Here is a 17,468-nt window from a genome sequence, read left to right on the forward strand (position 1 = left end):
GTGTAGGTGAATGTGAAGGTGAAGGTGTAAGTGTAGGTAAAGGTGAAGGTGTAGGTGTAGGTAAAGGTGAAGGTGTAAGTGTAGGTGAAGGTCAAGGTGAAGGTGTAGGTGAAGGTGGAGGTGTAGGTATAGGTTTAGGTAAAGGTGAAGGTGAATTTGTAGTTGAAGGTGTAGGTGAAGGTGAATTTTTCGGTGAAGGTGTAGGTGAAGGTGTAGGTGTAGGTGAATTTGAAGGTGAAGGTGAAGGTGTAGGTGAATTTGTAGGTAAAGGTGAAGGTGTAGGTGAATTTGTAGGTAAAGGTGAAGGTGTAGGTGAAGGTGAAGGTGAAGGTGAATTTGTAGGTGAAGGTGAAGGTGAATTGGTAGGTGAAGGTGAAGGTGTTTGTGAATTTGTAGATGAAGGTGAATTTGTAGGTGAAGGTGAAGGTGTAAGTAAAGGTGAAGGTGAAGGTGAATGTGTAGGTGAAGGTGTAGGTGAAGGTGTAGGTGAAGGTGAAGGTGAAGGTGAAGGTGAAGGTGTAGGTGTAGGTGTAGGTAAAGGTGAAGATGAAGGTGAATTTGTAGGTGAAGGTGTAGGTGTAGGTGTAGGTGAAGGTGAAGGTGAAGGTGTAGGTGTAGGTAAAGGTGAAGGTGTAGGTGAAGGTGTAGGTGTAGGTGAATGTGAAGGTGAAGGTGTAAGTGTAGGTAAAGGTGAAGGTGTAGGTAAAGGTGAAGGTGTAAGTGTAGGTGAAGGTCAAGGTGAAGGTGTAGGTGAAGGTGGAGGTGTAGGTGAAGGTGAAGGTGAAGGTGTAGTTGAAGGTGTAGGTGAATTTGTAGGTGAAGGTGAAGGTGTAGGTGAATTTGTAGGTGAAGGTGAAGGTGTAGGTGAATTTGTAGGTGAAGGTGTAGGTTGAGGGGAATTTGTAGATGACGATGAGGGTGTAGGTGTAGGTGAAGGTGAAGGTGAATTTGTAGGTGAAGGTGTAGGTGTAGGTGTAGGTGAAGGTGAAGGTGAATTTGTAGGTGAAGGTGAATTTGTAGGTGAAGGTGTAGGTGAAGGTGAATGTGAAGGTGAAGGTGAAGGTGTAGGTGAAGGTGTAGGTGAAGGTGAAGGTGTAGGTGAATTTGTAGGTAAAGGTGAAGGTGTAGGTGAATTTGTAGGTGAAGGTGTAGGTTGAGGGGAATTTGTAGATGAAGGTGAAGGTGTAGGTGAAGGTGAAGGTGTAGGTGTAGGTGTAGGTAAAGGTGAAGGTGAATTTGTAGGTGAAGGTGTAGGTGCAGGTGTAGGTGTAGGTGAAGGTGAAGGTGTAGGTGTAGGTAAAGGTGTAGGTGAATTTGTAGGTGAAGGTGTAGGTTGAGGGGAATTTGTAGATGAAGGTGAAGGTGTAGGTGTAGGTAAAGGTGAAGGTGAATTTGTAGGTGAAGGTGTAGGTGCAGGTGTAGGTGAAGGTGAAGGTGTAGGTGTAGGTAAAGGTGAAGGTGAATTTGTAGGTGAAGGTGTAGGTGAAGGTGTACGTGTAGGTGAATGTGAAGGTGAAGGTCAAGGTGAAGGTGTAGGTGAATTTGTAGGTGAAGGTGAAGGTGTGGGTGTAGGTGAAGGTGAAGGTGTAGGTGAATTTGTAGGGGAAGGTGAAAGTGTAGGTGAATGTGAAGGTGAAGGTGTAGGTGTAGGTGAATTTGTAGGTGAAGGTGTAGGTGTAGGTGTAGGTGAAGGTGAATTTGTAGGTCAAGGTGAAGGTGTAGGGGAAGGTAAATTTGTAGGTGAATGTCAAGGTGAAGGTGTAGGTGAAGGTGTAGGTGAATTTGTAGGTGAAGGTGAAGGTGTAGGTGAAGGTCAAGGTGAAGGTGTAGGTGAATTTGTAGGTGAAGGTGAAGGTGTAGATGAAGGTGAAGGTGAAGGTGTAGGTGTAGGTGAAGGTGTAGGTGAATGTGAAGGTGAAGGTGTAGGTGTAGGTGAAGGTGAAGGTGTAGGTGAATTTGTAGGTAAAGGTGAAGGTGTAGGTGAAGGTGAAGGTGAAGGTGTAGGTGTACGTGAAGGTGAAGGTGAAGGTGTAGGTGAATTTGTAGGTGAAGGTGAAGATGAAGGTGAATTTGTAGGTAAAGGTGAAGGTGTAGGTGAATGTGAAGGTAAACGTGAAGGTGTAGATGAAGGTGAAGGTGAAGGTGTAGGTGTAGGTGAAGGTGTAGGTGAATGTGAAGGTGTAGGTGTAGGTGAAGGTGAAGGTGTAGGCGAATTTGTAGGTAAAGGTGAAGGTGTAGGTGAAGGTGAAGGTGAAGGTGTAGGTGTACGTGAAGGTGAAGGTGAAGGTGTAGGTGAATTTGTAGGTGAAGGTGAAGATGAAGGTGAATTTGTAGGTAAAGGTGAAGGTGTAGGTGAATGTGAAGGTGAACGTGAAGGTGTAGGTGAAGGTGAAAGTGAAGGTGTAGGTGAATTTGTAGGTAAAGGTGTAGGTTGAGGGGAATTTGTAGATGAAGGTGAAGGTGTAGGTGTAGGTGAAGGTGAATTTGTAGGTGAAGGTGAAGGTGAAGGTATAAGTAAAGGTGAAGGTGAATGTGTAGGTGAAGGTGAAGGTGTAGGTATAGGTTTAGGTAAAGGTGAAGGTGAATTTGTAGGTGAAGGTGAAGATGAAGGTGAATTTGTAGGTAAAGGTGAAGGTGTAGGTGAATGTGAAGGTGAACGTGAAGGTGTAGATGAAGGTGAAGGTGAAGGTGTAGGTGTAGGTGAAGTTGTAGGTGAATGTGAAGGTGTAGGTGTAGGTGAAGGTGAAGGTGTAGGCGAATTTGTAGGTAAAGGTGAAGGTGTAGGTGAAGGTGAAGGTGAAGGTGTAGGTGTACGTGAAGGTGAAGGTGAAGGTGTAGGTGAATTTGTAGGTGAAGGTGAAGATGAAGGTGAATTTGTAGGTAAAGGTGAAGGTGTAGGTGAATGTGAAGGTGAACGTGAAGGTGTAGGTGAAGGTGAAAGTGAACGTGTAGGTGAATTTGTAGGTAAAGGTGTAGGTTGAGGGGAATTTGTAGATGAAGGTGAAGGTGTAGGTGTAGGTGAAGGTGAATTTGTAGGTGAAGGTGAAGGTGAAGGTGTAAGTAAAGGTGAAGGTGAATGTGTAGGTGAAGGTGAAGGTGTAGTTATAGGTTTAGGTAAAGGTGAAGGTGAATTTGTAGTTGAAGGTGTAGGTGAAGGTGAAGGTGAATTTTTCGGTGAAGGTGTAGGTGAAGGTGTAGGTGTAGGTGAATGTGAAGGTGAAGGTGAAGGTGAAGGAGTAGGTGAATTTGTAGGTAAAGGTGAAGGTGTAGGTGAATTTGTAGTTGAAGGTGTAGGTGAAGGTGAATTTTTCGGTGAAGGTGTAGGTGAAGGTGTAGGTGTAGGTGAATGTGAAGGTGAAGGTGAAGGTGACGGCGTAGGTGTAGGTGAAGGTGTAGGTGAATGTGAAGGTGAAGGTGAAGGTGTAGGTGTAGGTGTAGGTAAAGGTGAAGGTGAAGGTGAATTTGTAGGTGAAGGTGTAGGTGTAGGTGTAGGTGAAGGTGTAGGTGTAGGTAAAGGTGAAGGTGAATTTGTAGGTGAAGGTGTAGGTGAAGGTGTAGGTGTAGGTGAATGTGAATGTGAAGGTGAAGGTGTAGGTGTAGGTGTAGGTGTAGGTAAAGGTGAAGGTGTAGGTGTAGGTAAAGGTGAAGGTGTAAGTGTAGGTGAAGGTCAAGGTGAAGGTGTAGGTGAAGGTGGAGGTGTAGGTGAAGGTGAAGGTGAAGGTGTAGGTGAAGGTGTAGGTGAATTTGTAGGTGAAGGTGAAGGTGTAGGTGAAGGTGTAGGTGAATTTGTAGGTGAAGGTGAAGGTGTAGGTGAAGGTCAAGGTGAAGGTGTAGGTGAATTTGTAGGTGAAGGTGAAGGTGTAGATGAAGGTGAAGGTGTAGGTGTAGGTGAAGGTGTAGGTGAATGTGAAGGTGAAGGTGTAGGTGTAGGTGAAGGTGTAGGTGAATTTGTAGGTAAAGGTGAAGGTGTAGGTGAATGTGAAGGTGAAGGTGAAGGTGTAGGTGTACGTGAAGGTGAAGGTGAAGGTGTAGGTGATTTTGTAGGTGAAGGTGCAGGTGTAGTTGAATGTGAAGGTGAAGGTGAAGGTGAAGGTGAAGGTGAAGGTGTAGGTGAATTTGTAGGTAAAGGTGAAGGTGTAGGTGAAGGTGCAGGTGTAGGTGTAGGTGAAGGTGCAGGTGTAGGTGAAGGTGTAGGTGTAGGTGAAGGTGAATTTGTAGGTGAAGGTGAAGCTGAAGGTGTAGGTGAAGGTGAAGGTGTAGGTGAAGGTGTAGGTGTAGGTGAAGGTGAATTTGTAGGTGAAGGTGAAGCTGAAGGTGTAGGTGAAGGTGAAGGTGTAGGTGTAGGTGTAGGTAAAGGTGAAGGTGAAGGTGAATTTGTAGGTGTAGGTGAATGTGAAGGTGAAGGTGAAGGTGTAGGTGTAGGTTAAGGTGTAGGTGTAGGTGAAGGTGTAGGTGTAGGTGAAGGTGAAGGTGTAGGTGAATTTGTAGGTGAAGGTGAAGGTGTAGGTGAATGTGAAGGTGAAGGTGTAGGTGAATTTGTAGGTGAAGGTGAAAGCGTAGGTGAAGGTGAATTTGTAGGTGAAGGTCAAGGTGAATTTGTAGGTGAAGGTGAAGGTGTAAGTAAAGGTGAAGGTGAAGGTGAATGTGTAGGTGAAGGTGAAGGTGTAGGTATAGGTTTAGGTAAAGGTGAAGGTGAATTTGTAGTTGAAGGTGTAGGTGAAGGTGAATTTTTCGGTGAAGGTGTAGGTGAAGGTGTAGGTGAATGTGAAGGTGAAGGTGAAGGTGAAGGCGTAGGTGTAGGTGAAGGTGTAGGTGAATGTGAAGGTGAAGGTGAAGGTGTAGGTGAATTTGTAGGTAAAGGTGAAGGTGTAGGTGAAGGTGAAGGTGAAGGTGTAGGTGTAGGTGTAGGTAAAGGTGAAGGTGAAGGTGAATTTGTAGGTGAAGGTGTAGGTGTAGGTGTAGGTGAAGGTGAAGGTGTAGGTGTAGGTGTAGGTAAAGGTGAAGGTGAATTTGTAGGTGAAGGTGTAGGTGATGGTGTAGGTGTAGGTGAATGTGAAGGTGAAGGTGAAGGTGTAGGTGTAGGTAAAGGTGAAGGTGTAGGTGTAGGTAAAGGTGAAGGTGTAATTGTAGGTGAAGGTCAAGGTGAAGGTGTAGGTGAAGGTGGAGGTGTAGGTGAAGGTGAAGGTGAAGGTGTAGGTGAAGGTGTAGGTGAATTTGTAGGTGAAGGTGAAGGTGTAGGTGAAGGTGTAGGTGAATTTGTAGGTGAAGGTGAAGGTGTAGGTGAAGGTCAAGGTGAAGGTGTAGGTGAATTTGTAGGTGAAGGTGAAGGTGTAGATGAAGGTGAAGGTGTAGGTGTAGGTGAAGGTGTAGGTGAATGTGAAGGTGAAGGTGTAGGTGTAGGTGAAGGTGTAGGTGAATTTGTAGGTAAAGGTGAAGGTGTAGGTGAATGTGAAGGTGAAGGTGAAGGTGTAGGTGTACGTGAAGGTGAAGGTGAAGGTGTAGGTGAATTTGTAGGTGAAGGTGCAGGTGTAGGTGAATGTGAAGGTGAAGGTGAAGGTGAAGGTGAAGGTGAAGGTGAAGGCGTAGGTGTAGGTGAAGGTGTAGGTGAATGTGAAGGTGAAGGTGAAGGTGTAGGTGAATTTGTAGGTAAAGGTGAAGGTGTAGGTGAAGGCGCAGGTGTAGGTGTAGGTGAAGGTACAGGTGTAGGTGAAGGTGTAGGTGTAGGTGAAGGTGAATTTGTAGGTGAAGGTGAAGCTGAAGGTGTAGGTGAAGGTGTAGGTGTAGGTGTAGGTGTAGGTAAAGGTGAAGGTGAATTTGTAGGTGTAGGTGAATGTGAAGGTGAAGGTGAAGGTGTAGGTGTAGGTTAAGGTGTAGGTGTAGGTGAAGGTGTAGGTGTAGGTGAAGGTGAAGGTGTAGGTGAATTTGTAGGTGAAGGTGAAGGTGTAGGTGAATGTGAAGGTGAAGGTGTAGGTGAATTTGTAGGTGAAGGTGAAAGCGTAGGTGAAGGTGAATTTGTAGGTGAAGGTCAAGGTGAATTTGTAGGTGTAGGTGAAGGTGTAAGTAAAGGTGAAGGTGAAGGTGAATGTGTAGGTGAAGGTGAAGGTGTAGGTATAGGTTTAGGTAAAGGTGAAGGTGAATTTGTAGTTGAAGGTGTAGGTGAAGGTGAATTTTTCGGTGAAGGTGTAGGTGAAGGTGTAGGTGTAGGTGAATGTGAAGGTGAAGGTGAAGGTGAAGGCGTAGGTGTAGGTGAAGGTGTAGGTGAATGTGAAGGTGAAGGTGAAGGTGAAGGTGAAGGTGAATTTGTAGGTAAAGGTGAAGGTGTAGGTGAAGGTGAAGGTGAAGGTGAAGGTGAAGGTGTAGGTGTAGGTGTAGGTGTAGGTAAAGGTGAAGGTGAAGGTGAATTTGTAGGTGAAGGTGTAGGTGTAGGCGTAGGTGAAGGTGAAGGTGTAGGTGTAGGTGTAGGTAAAGGTGAAGGTGAATTTGTAGGTGAAGGTGTAGGTGAAGGTGTAGGTGTAGGTGAATGTGAAGGTGAAGGTGAAGGTGTAGGTGTAGGTAAAGGTGAAGGTGTAGGTGTAGGTAAAGGTGAAGGTGTAATTGTAGGTGAAGGTCAAGGTGAAGGTGTAGGTGAAGGTGTAGGTGAATTTGTAGGTGAAGGTGAAGGTGTAGGTGAAGGTGTAGGTGAATTTGTAGGTGAAGGTGAAGGTGTAGGTGAAGGTGTAGGTGAATTTGTAGGTGAAGGTGAAGGTGTAGGTGAAGGTCAAGGTGAAGGTGTAGGTGAATTTGTAGGTGAAGGTGAAGGTGTAGATGAAGGTGAAGGTGTAGGTGTAGGTGAAGGTGTAGGTGAATGTGAAGGTGAAGGTGTAGGTGTAGGTGAAGGTGTAGGTGAATTTGTAGGTAAAGGTGAAGGTGTAGGTGAATGTGAAGGTGAAGGTGAAGGTGTAGGTGTACGTGAAGGTGAAGGTGAAGGTGTAGGTGAATTTGTAGGTGAAGGTGCAGGTGTAGGTGAATGTGAAGGTGAAGGTGAAGGTGAAGGTGAAGGCGAAGGCGTAGGTGTAGGTGAAGGTGTAGGTGAATGTGAAGGTGAAGGTGAAGGTGTAGGTGAATTTGTAGGTAAAGGTGAAGGTGTAGGTGAAGGTGCAGGTGTAGGTGTAGGTGAAGGTGCAGGTGTATGTGAAGGTGTAGGTGTAGGTGAATTTGTAGGTGAAGGTGAAGCTGAAGGTGTAGGTGAAGGTGAAGGTGTAGGTGTAGGTGTAGGTGTAGGTAAAGGTGAAGGTGAATTTGTAGGTGTAGGTGAATGTGAAGGTGAAGGTGAAGGTGTAGGTGTAGGTTAAGGTGTAGGTGTAGGTGAAGGTGTAGGTGTAGGTGAAGGTGAAGGTGTAGGTGAATTTGTAGGTGAAGGTGAAGGTGTAGGTGAATGTGAAGGTGAAGGTGTAGGTGAATTTGTAGGTGAAGGAGAAAGCGTAGGTGAAGGTGAATTTGTAGGTGAAGGTGAAGATGAAGGTGAAGGTGAAGGTGTAGGTGAAGGTGAAGGTGAAGGTGTAGGTGAAGGTGAATTTGTAGGTGAAGGTGTAGGTGTAGGTGAAGGTGAATTTGTAGGTGAAGGTGAAGGCGTAGGTGAAGGTGAAGGTGAAGGTGAAGGTGAAGGTGTAGGTGTAGGTGAAGGTGAAGGTGTAGGTGAATTTGTAGGTGAAGGTGAAGGTGTAGGTGAATGTGAAGGTGAAGGTGTAGGTGAATTTGTAGGTGAAGGAGAAAGCGTAGGTGAAGGTGAATTTGTAGGTGAAGGTGAAGATGAAGGTGAAGGTGAAGGTGTAGGTGAAGGTGAAGGTGAAGGTGTAGGTGAAGGTGAATTTGTAGGTGAAGGTGTAGGTGTAGGTGAAGGTGAATTTGTAGGTGAAGGTGAAGGCGTAGGTGAAGGTGAAGGTGAAGGTGAAGGTGAAGGTGTAGGTGAAGGTGAAGGTGTAGGTGAATGTGAAGGTGAAGGTGTAGGTGAATTTGTAGGTAAAGGTGAAGGTGTAGGTGAATGTGAATGTGAAGGTGTAGGTGAATTTGTAGATGAAGGTGAATTTGTAGGTGAAGGTGAAGGTGTAGGTGAAGGTGTAGGTGTAGGTGTAGGTAAAGGTGAAGGTGAATTTGTAGGTGAAGGTGTAGGTGAAGGTGAATTTGTAGGTGAAGGTGAAGCTGAAGGTGTAGGTGAAGGTGAAGGTGTAGGTGTAGGTGTAGGTAAAGGTGAAGGTGAATTTGTAGGTGTAGGTGAATGTGAAGGTGAAGGTGAAGGTGTAGGTGTAGGTTAAGGTGTAGGTGTAGGTGAAGGTGTAGGTGAAGGTGAAGGTGTAGGTGAATTTGTAGGTGAAGGTGAAGGTGTAGGTGAATGTGAAGGTGAAGGTGTAGGTGAATTTGTAGGTGAAGGAGAAAGCGTAGGTGAAGGTGAATTTGTAGGTGAAGGTCAAGGTGAAGGTGTAGGTGAAGGTGAAGGTGAAGGTGAAGGTGTAGGTGAAGGTGAAGGTGAAGGTGTAGGTGAAGGTGAATTTGTAGGTGAAGGTGTAGGTGTAGGTGAAGGTGAATTTGTAGGTGAAGGTGAAGGCGTAGGTGAAGGTGAAGGTGAAGGTGAAGGTGTAGGTGAAGGTGAAGGTGTAGGTGAAGGTGAAGGTGTAGGTGAATGTGAAGGTGAAGGTGTAGGTGAATTTGTAGGTAAAGGTGAAGGTGTAGGTGAATGTGAATGTGAAGGTGTAGGTGAATTTGTAGGTAAAGGTGAAGGTGTAGGTGAATGTGAAGGTGAAGGTGTAGGTGAATTTGTAGGTAAAGGTGAAGGTGTAGGTGAATGTGAATGTGAAGGTGAAGGTGTAGGTGTAGGTGAAGGTGAAGGTGAAGGTGTAGGTGAATTTGTAGGTGAAGGTGAAGGTGAAGGTGTTTGTGAATTTGTAGATGAAGGTGAATTTGTAGGTGAAGGTGAAGGTGTAGGTGAAGGTGTAGGTGTAGGTGTAGGTGTAGGTAAAGGTGAAGGTGAATTTGTAGGTGAAGGTGTAGGTGAAGGTGAATTTTTTGGTGAAGGTGTAGGTGAAGGTGAATTTTTCGGTGAAGGTGTAGGTGTAGGTTTAGGTGAATGTGAAGGTGAAGGTGAAGATGAAGGTGAAGGTGTAGGTGAATGTGAAGGTGAAGGTGTAGGTGAAGGTGAAGGTGAAGGTGTAGGTTGAGGGGAATTTGTAGATGAAGGTGTAGGTCTAGGTGAAGGTGAAGGTGTAGGTTGAGGGGAATTTGTAGATGAAGGTGTAGGTCTAGGTGAAGGTGAATTTGTACGTGAAGGTGAAGGTGAAGGTGTAGGTGAAGGTGACGGTGTAGCTGTAGGTGTAGGTAAAGGTGAAGGTGAATTTGTAGGTGAAGGTGTAGGTGAATGTGAAGGTGAAGGTGTAGGTGTAGGTGAAGGTGTAGGTGAATTTGTAGGTAAAGGTGAAGGTGTAGGTGAATGTGAAGGTGAAGGTGAAGGTGTAGGTGTACGTGAAGGTGAAGGTGTAGGTGAATTTGTAGGTGAAGGTGCAGGTGTAGGTGAATGTGAAGGTGAAGGTGAAGGTGAAGGTGAAGGTGAAGGTGAAGGTGAAGGCGTAGGTGTAGGTGAAGGTGTAGGTGAATCTGAAGGTGAAGGTGAAGGTGTAGGTGAATTTGTAGGTAAAGGTGAAGGTGTAGGTGAAGGTGCAGGTGTAGGTGAATGTGAAGGTGAAGGTGAAGGTGAAGGTGAAGGTGAAGGTGAAGGTGAAGGCGTAGGTGTAGGTGAAGGTGTAGGTGAATCTGAAGGTGAAGGTGAAGGTGTAGGTGAATTTGTAGGTAAAGGTGAAGGTGTAGGTGAAGGTGCAGGTGTAGGTGTAGGTGAAGGTGCAGGTGTATGTGAAGGTGTAGGTGTAGGTGAATTTGTAGGTGAAGGTGAAGCTGAAGGTGTAGGTGAAGGTGAAGGTGTAGGTGTAGGTGTAGGTGTAGGTAAAGGTGAAGGTGAATTTGTAGGTGTAGGTGAATGTGAAGGTGAAGGTGAAGGTGTAGGTGTAGGTTAAGGTGTAGGTGTAGGTGAAGGTGTAGGTGTAGGTGAAGGTGAAGGTGTAGGTGAATTTGTAGGTGAAGGTGAAGGTGTAGGTGAATGTGAAGGTGAAGGTGTAGGTGAATTTGTAGGTGAAGGAGAAAGCGTAGGTGAAGGTGAATTTGTAGGTGAAGGTCAAGGTGAAGGTGTAGGTGAAGGTGAAGGTGAAGGTGAAGGTGTAGGTGAAGGTGAAGGTGAAGGTGTAGGTGAAGGTGAATTTGTAGGTGAAGGTGTAGGTGTAGGTGAAGGTGAATTTGTAGGTGAAGGTGAAGGCGTAGGTGAAGGTGAAGGTGAAGGTGTAGGTGAAGGTGAAGGTGTAGGTGAATGTGAAGGTGAAGGTGTAGGTGAATTTGTAGGTAAAGGTGAAGGTGTAGGTGAATGTGAATGTGAAGGTGTAGGTGAATTTGTAGATGAAGGTGAATTTGTAGGTGAAGGTGAAGGTGTAGGTGAAGGTGTAGGTGTAGGTGTAGGTAAAGGTGAAGGTGAATTTGTAGGTGAAGGTGTAGGTGAAGGTGAATTTGTAGGTGAAGGTGAAGCTGAAGGTGTAGGTGAAGGTGAAGGTGTAGGTGTAGGTGTAGGTAAAGGTGAAGGTGAATTTGTAGGTGTAGGTGAATGTGAAGGTGAAGGTGAAGGTGTAGGTGTAGGTTAAGGTGTAGGTGTAGGTGAAGGTGTAGGTGTAGGTGAAGGTGAAGGTGTAGGTGAATTTGTAGGTGAAGGTGAAGGTGTAGGTGAATGTGAAGGTGAAGGTGTAGGTGAATTTGTAGGTGAAGGAGAAAGCGTAGGTGAAGGTGAATTTGTAGGTGAAGGTCAAGGTGAAGGTGTAGGTGAAGGTGAAGGTGAAGGTGTAGGTGAAGGTGAAGGTGAAGGTGTAGGTGAAGGTGAATTTGTAGGTGAAGGTGTAGGTGTAGGTGAAGGTGAATTTGTAGGTGAAGGTGAAGGCGTAGGTGAAGGTGAAGGTGAAGGTGAAGGTGTAGGTGAAGGTGAAGGTGTAGGTGAAGGTGAAGGTGTAGGTGAATGTGAAGGTGAAGGTGTAGGTGAATTTGTAGGTAAAGGTGAAGGTGTAGGTGAATGTGAATGTGAAGGTGTAGGTGAATTTGTAGGTAAAGGTGAAGGTGTAGGTGAATGTGAAGGTGAAGGTGTAGGTGAATTTGTAGGTAAAGGTGAAGGTGTAGGTGAATGTGAATGTGAAGGTGAAGGTGTAGGTGTAGGTGAAGGTGAAGGTGAAGGTGTAGGTGAATTTGTAGGTGAAGGTGAAGGTGAAGGTGTTTGTGAATTTGTAGATGAAGGTGAATTTGTAGGTGAAGGTGAAGGTGTAGGTGAAGGTGTAGGTGTAGGTGTAGGTGTAGGTGTAGGTAAAGGTGAAGGTGAATTTGTAGGTGAAGGTGTAGGTGTAGGTGAAGGTGTAGGTGTAGGTGTAGGTAAAGGTGAAGGTGAATTTGTAGGTGAAGGTGAAGGTGAATTTTTTGGTGAAGGTGTAGGTGAAGGTGAATTTTTCGGTGAAGGTGTAGGTGTAGGTTTAGGTGAATGTGAAGGTGAAGGTGAAGGTGAAGATGAAGGTGAAGGTGTAGGTGAATGTGAAGGTGAAGGTGAAGGTGAAGATGAAGATGAAGGTGAAGGTGTAGGTGAAGGTGAAGGTGAAGGTGTAGGTTGAGGGGAATTTGTAGATGAAGGTGTAGGTCTAGGTGAAGGTGAATTTGTACGTGAAGGTGAAGGTGAAGGTGTAGGTGAAGGTGACGGTGTAGCTGTAGGTGTAGGTAAAGGTGAAGGTGTAGGTGTAGGTGTAGGTAAAGGGGAAGGTGAATTTGTAGGTGAAGGTGAATTTGTAGGTGAAGGTGAAGGTGTAGGTGAAGGTGAAGGTGTAGGTGAAGGTGTAGGTGAAGGTGAAGGTGTAGGTGTAGGTGAAGGTGTAGGTGAATTTGTAGGTGAAGCTGAAGGTGTAGGTGAAGGTGAAGGTGAAGGTGTAGGTGAAGGTCAAGGTGAAGGTGTAGGTGAAGGTGTAGGTGAAGGTGAAGGTGTAGGTGTAGGTGAAGGTGTAGGTGAATTTGTAGGTGAAGGTGAAGGTGTAGGTGAAGGTGAAGGTGAAGGTGTAGGTGAAGGTCAAGGTGAAGGTGTAGGTGTAGGTGAATCTGTAGGTGAAGGTCAAGGTGAAGGTGTAGGTGAAGGTCAAGGTGAAGGTGAAGGTGTAGGTGAAGGTCAAGGTGAAGGTGAAGATGAAGGTGTAGGTGAAGGTCAAGGTGAAGGTGTAGGTGTAGGTGAATCTGTAGGTGAAGGTCAAGGTGAAGGTGTAGGTGAAGGTCAAGGTGAAGGTGAAGGTGTAGGTGAAGGTCAAGGTGAAGGTGTAGGTGAAGGTCAAGGTGAAGGTGAAGGTGTAGGTGAAGGTGAAGGGTTAGGTGAATTTGTAGGTGAAGGTGAATGTGAAGGTGTCAGTGAAGATGAAGATGAAGATGAGCACCATGTGGACTGAAACCAAAGAAACTGGAGGATCCAGAAAGAGGAGAGCAGGACCGGAGACAGCGGTCTGGTCCTCATACCGGGGTCCAGGGTCCAGTCCTCCATGCGGCGGGGCAGGGGAACCGGTTGCAGGTCCGTTTGGACTCTGGCCGGTCTTCGCTACAAAACCTGCTGTTGACGGATCTCTGCTGGGTCCCGCTGCTGGACTGCTGCTGGCAGCTGACCCAGCGCCGCTGCCACCCGGTCTGACCACAGGAGGCACTGCAGGCCACCCAGTCCCCGCTCACCCAGCTGAGATACAAACCCACAGAACATCACATCTGCTGCCCATGCTTTTGCCATGGGAACCTGCAGTCTGTTTCTGAGGCATTACCGTGGCAACCTGCAGGGCTCAAGGTTGCACTTGCGGCTGATGGCTCTCGGCTTGCTGATGTTGGAACAGAAAATCCTCTGAACCATCTTCCCATCGGCCTTCCTCCTGCACCCGAACCTGGTGTACTGTCTCCCTGGTAACACATGCTCGCGGTTAGGACTGCAAGCCTGTTGTCGTGGTAACCAACGCACAGTTTAAGTGGTCAATGAAGACGGTTCCACTAGGATGTGCATTAAAGAGTTTAGAACAGATGGAAATGCTGAACACATAAATGATCGCCATGGAGACCATAGAAGACGCCAATGCACATGGACATGCAGTTACAACACCTGATCACTGGGGGGCGATACTCCGCAAAACATTGGGGGTTTTCTATCACCTGGTCCTCCAGACTAGAGAGATGAGCAATGTTGCTGAGAGGATCTTCTGGTACTCTTAACAGGTCTCATAAACAAGAGAAAGTTTCTTTTGTTCGACTTAAAGTTTAGCATCTAAGTTCTGGACTGTCTGGAAAATCTGGACTTTATGGACCACATGTACCATATGGACCAGATGGACCGTCTGTACCATATGCACTGTCTGGACCATATGTACCATATAGACCATCTGGACCATATGGACCACATGTACCGTCTGGACCATGTCTTTACCATCTAGACCATCTGGACCATGTGGACCATGTGGACCAAATGTACCATCTGTACCGTCTGGACCGTCAGGACCATCTGGAGCATATGGACCAGATGGACCATCTGTACCATATGGACCATCTTGATCATCTGTACCATCTGGACCGTCAGGACCATATGGACCATATGGACCAGATGGACCATCTGTACCATATGGACCATCTTGATCATCTGGACCATCTGGACAATCTGGACCATATGTACCGTCTGGACCAGATGGACCATCTGTACCATATGGACTGTCTGGACCATCTGGACCATATACACCATCTGGACAATATGGACCATCTGGTCCATATTGTCTATAAGGTCCATCTGGTCCATCTGGTCCATATGGACCATATGTACCGTCTGGACCATATGGACCAGATGGACCATCTGTACCATATGGACCATATAGACCATGTGGACAATATGGACCATCTGGACCATATGTACTCTCTGGACCCTATGGACCATGTGGACCGTCAGGACCATGTGGACCTGATGGACCATGTGGACCTTATAGATCATATGGACCTTATGGACAATTTGCACCATGTGGACCATGTTGACTGTCTGGACCTTATGGACCATGTGGACCGTCTGGACCATGTGGACCATGTGGACCATGTGGACCATATGGACCTTATGGACCATCTGGACCATCATGACTGTCTGGACCATGTGGACCATGTGGACCATGTGGACCATGTGGACCATATGGACCATCTGGACCTTATGGACCATCTGGACCTGATGGACCATCTGGACCTTATAGACCATATGGACCTTATGGACCATGTGGACCATGTGGACCGCCAGGACCGTCAGGACCATCTGGACCATATGGACCAGATGGACCATCTGTACTGTCTGGACCATCAGGACCATCTGGACCATATGGACCAGATGGACCAGATGGACCATCTGTACCATATGGACCGTCAGGACCATCTGGAGTATATGGACCAGATGGACCATCTGTACCATATGGACCATCTTGATCGTCTGTACCATCTGGACCGTCAGGACCATCTGGACCAGATGGACCATCTGGTCCATATTGTCTATAAGGTCCATCTGGTCCATATGGTCCAGACGGTACATGTGGTCCATATGGACCAGATGGTATATATGGACTATATAGACCATCTGGACAATATGGACCATCTGGACCATATGTACTGTCTGGACCATCTGAACCATGTGGACCTTATGGACCGTCTGGACCGTCTGGACTGTCTGGACTGTCTGGACCATATGGACCTTATAAACCCTATGGACCATGTGGACCTCATGGACCATGTGGACCGTCTGGACCATGTGGACCTGATGGACCATGTGGAACTTATAGACCATATGGACCTTATGGACAATGTGCACCATGTGGACCATGTGGACCGTTTGGATCTTATGGACCATGTGGACCGTGTGGACCATGTGGACCGTCTGGACCGTCTGGACCATCTGGACCATATGGACCTTATGGACCATGTGGACCGTCTGAACCTTATGGACCATGTGGACCGTCTGGACCATGTGGACCATATGCACCATGTGGACCTTATGGACCATCTGGACCTGATGGACCATGTGGACCGTCTGAACCTTATGGACCATGTGGACCGTCTGGACCATGTGGACCATGTGGACCATATGCACCATGTGGACCTTATGGACCATCTGGACCTGATGGACCATGTGGACCTTACAGACCATATGGACCTTATGGACCATGTGGACCGTCTGGACCTTATGGACCATGTGAACCGTCTGGACCATGTGGACCATGTGGACCTTATGGACCATCAGGACCATCTGGACCATCTGGACTTTCTGGACCATGTGGACCTTATGGACCCTATGGACCATGTGGACCTCATGGACCATGTGACCGTCTGGACCGTCTGGACCATCTGGACCATCTGGACCATATGGACCTTATGGAACATGTGGACCGTCTGGACCTTATGGACCATGTGGACCGTCTGGACCTTATGGACCATGTGGACCGTCTGGACCATGTAGACCGTCTGGACCATATGGACCTTATGGACCATCTGGACCATATGGACTGTCTGAACTGTCTGAACCATATGGACCTTATGGACCATATGGAGCACGTGGACCACGTTGACCTTATGGATCGTCTAGACCATATGGACCTTATGGACCATGTGGACTGTCTGGACCTAATGGACCGCTCTGGAGGCTGATGTAGGTAAGAGATGTTTCGGAATGAGGAGATAAAAGCAGGTGAAAAGGAGGGATGGCAATGTGTTTAAAGGTTATGAAGCTTTAGCGAAAGACGAGAAGAAACCTAAACTAAACGAGGCGGCCATGATGACGAGCCGTCTGTAGAACACAACGTTCCCTACGTACCTCCACCACAGGGTTTGGAACAGTGAGACCACTTCTTCAGCGCCCACTCGTAGAAGACGGCGTCCTCCTGCACCAGGTTGGACTCCAGCGACGACTGCAGGTGATCCTGGATGATGTACTTATAAGACACTGTCACCTTGGAGTCGCCATGGGAACGGACCTAGGGGACATCAACAGGAGGCGCTAAGGACCAAGAGCTCTGCATCAGTGGTTGGAACGTTGGTCGGTTCTGATACCACAAGAAGCTGACCATGAGCAGGACCCCGTACTTCAGAGGTCCGGCGGTCTGCAACACCTCCTGCTCGCCGGTGTTGGTATAGTCCCAGACCACCCCCTTCTGGATCAGGACTCTGGTTTCAGGAAACTCGTCTTCATCATTCAGGAAGACATGACCCGTCTCCTGGTTCTTCACAGCTGAAAACAACCAGAACATGAAGGTTCTCCAGAGTCCAGCGGGAGGTCTGAAGGATCTCCAGAGTCCAGCGGGAGGTCTGAAGGTTCTCCAGAGTCCAGCGGGAGGTCTGAAGGTTCTCCAGAGTCCAGCGGGAAGTCTGAAGGATCTCCAGAGTCCAGCGGGAGGTCTGAAGGTTCTCCAGAGTCCAGCGGGAGGTCTGAAGGTTCTCCAGAGTCCAGCGGGAGTTCTGAAGGTTCTCCAGAGTCCAGCGGGAGGTCTGAAGGTTCTCCAGAGTCCAGCGGGAGGTCTGAAGGATCCCCAGAGAGTCCAGCGGGAGGTCTGAAGGATCTCCAGAGTCCAGCGGGAGGTCTGAAGGTTCTCCAGAGTCCAGCGGGAGGTCTGAAGGTTCTCCAGAGTCCAGCGGGAAGTCTGAAGGATCTCCAGAGTCCAGCGGGAGGTCTGAAGGTTCTCCAGAGTCCAGCGGGAGGTCTGAAGGTTCTCCAGAGTCCAGCGGGAGTTCTGAAGGTTCTCCAGAGTCCAGCGGGAGGTCTGAAGGTTCTCCAGAGTCCAGCGGGAGGTCTGAAGGATCCCCAGAGAGTCCAGCGGGAGGTCTGAAGGATCTCCAGAGTCCAGCGGGAGGTCTGAAGGTTCTCCAGAGTCCAGCGGGAGGTCTGAAGGATCTCCAGAGTCCAGCGGGAGGTCTGAAGGTTCTCCAGAGTCCAGCGGGAGGTCTGAAGGTTCTCCAGAGTCCAGCGGGAAGTCTGAAGGTTCTCCAGAGTCCAGCGGGAAGTCTGAAGGATCTCCAGAGTCCAGCGGGAGGTCTGAAGGTTCTCCAGAGTCCAGCGGGAGTTCTGAAGGTTCTCCAGAGTCCAGCGGGAGGTCTGAAGGTTCTCCAGAGTCCAGCGGGAGGTCTGAAGGTTCTCCAGAGTCCAGCGGGAGGTCTGAAGGTTCTCCAGAGTCCAGCGGGAGGTCTGAAGGATCTCCAGAGTCCAGCGGGAGGTCTGAAGGATCTCCAGAGTCCAGCGGGAGGTCTGAAGGTTCTCCAGAGTCCAGCGGGAGGTCTGAAGGTTCTCCAGAGTCCAGCGGGAGGTCTGAAGGATCTCCAGAGTCCAGCGGGAGGTCTGAAGGTTCTCCAGA

The 17,468-nt window shown here is 47.8% G+C and overlaps 1 protein-coding gene across 1 annotated transcript in view; it reads right to left on the minus strand.

The window, feature by feature from the left end:
• Positions 1-17,468, minus strand: part of LOC306761866 (A disintegrin and metalloproteinase with thrombospondin motifs 2-like) — a 145,946-nt gene that overhangs the window by 90,751 nt on the left and 37,727 nt on the right. The window contains exons 18-21 of the mRNA XM_079248192.1: positions 16,188-16,351; positions 15,938-16,097; positions 12,885-13,017; positions 12,592-12,802 (exon numbers count right to left, since the gene is read on the minus strand). Coding sequence (XP_079104318.1) covers positions 12,592-12,802; positions 12,885-13,017; positions 15,938-16,097; positions 16,188-16,351 — 668 coding nt within the window. The remainder of the gene's footprint in view (positions 1-12,591; positions 12,803-12,884; positions 13,018-15,937; positions 16,098-16,187; positions 16,352-17,468) is intronic.

This window comes from Telmatherina bonti, assembly GCF_933228915.1.
Source record: "Telmatherina bonti genome assembly, chromosome: 10".
In the NCBI taxonomy this organism is placed as follows: Eukaryota; Metazoa; Chordata; class Actinopteri; order Atheriniformes; family Telmatherinidae; genus Telmatherina; species Telmatherina bonti.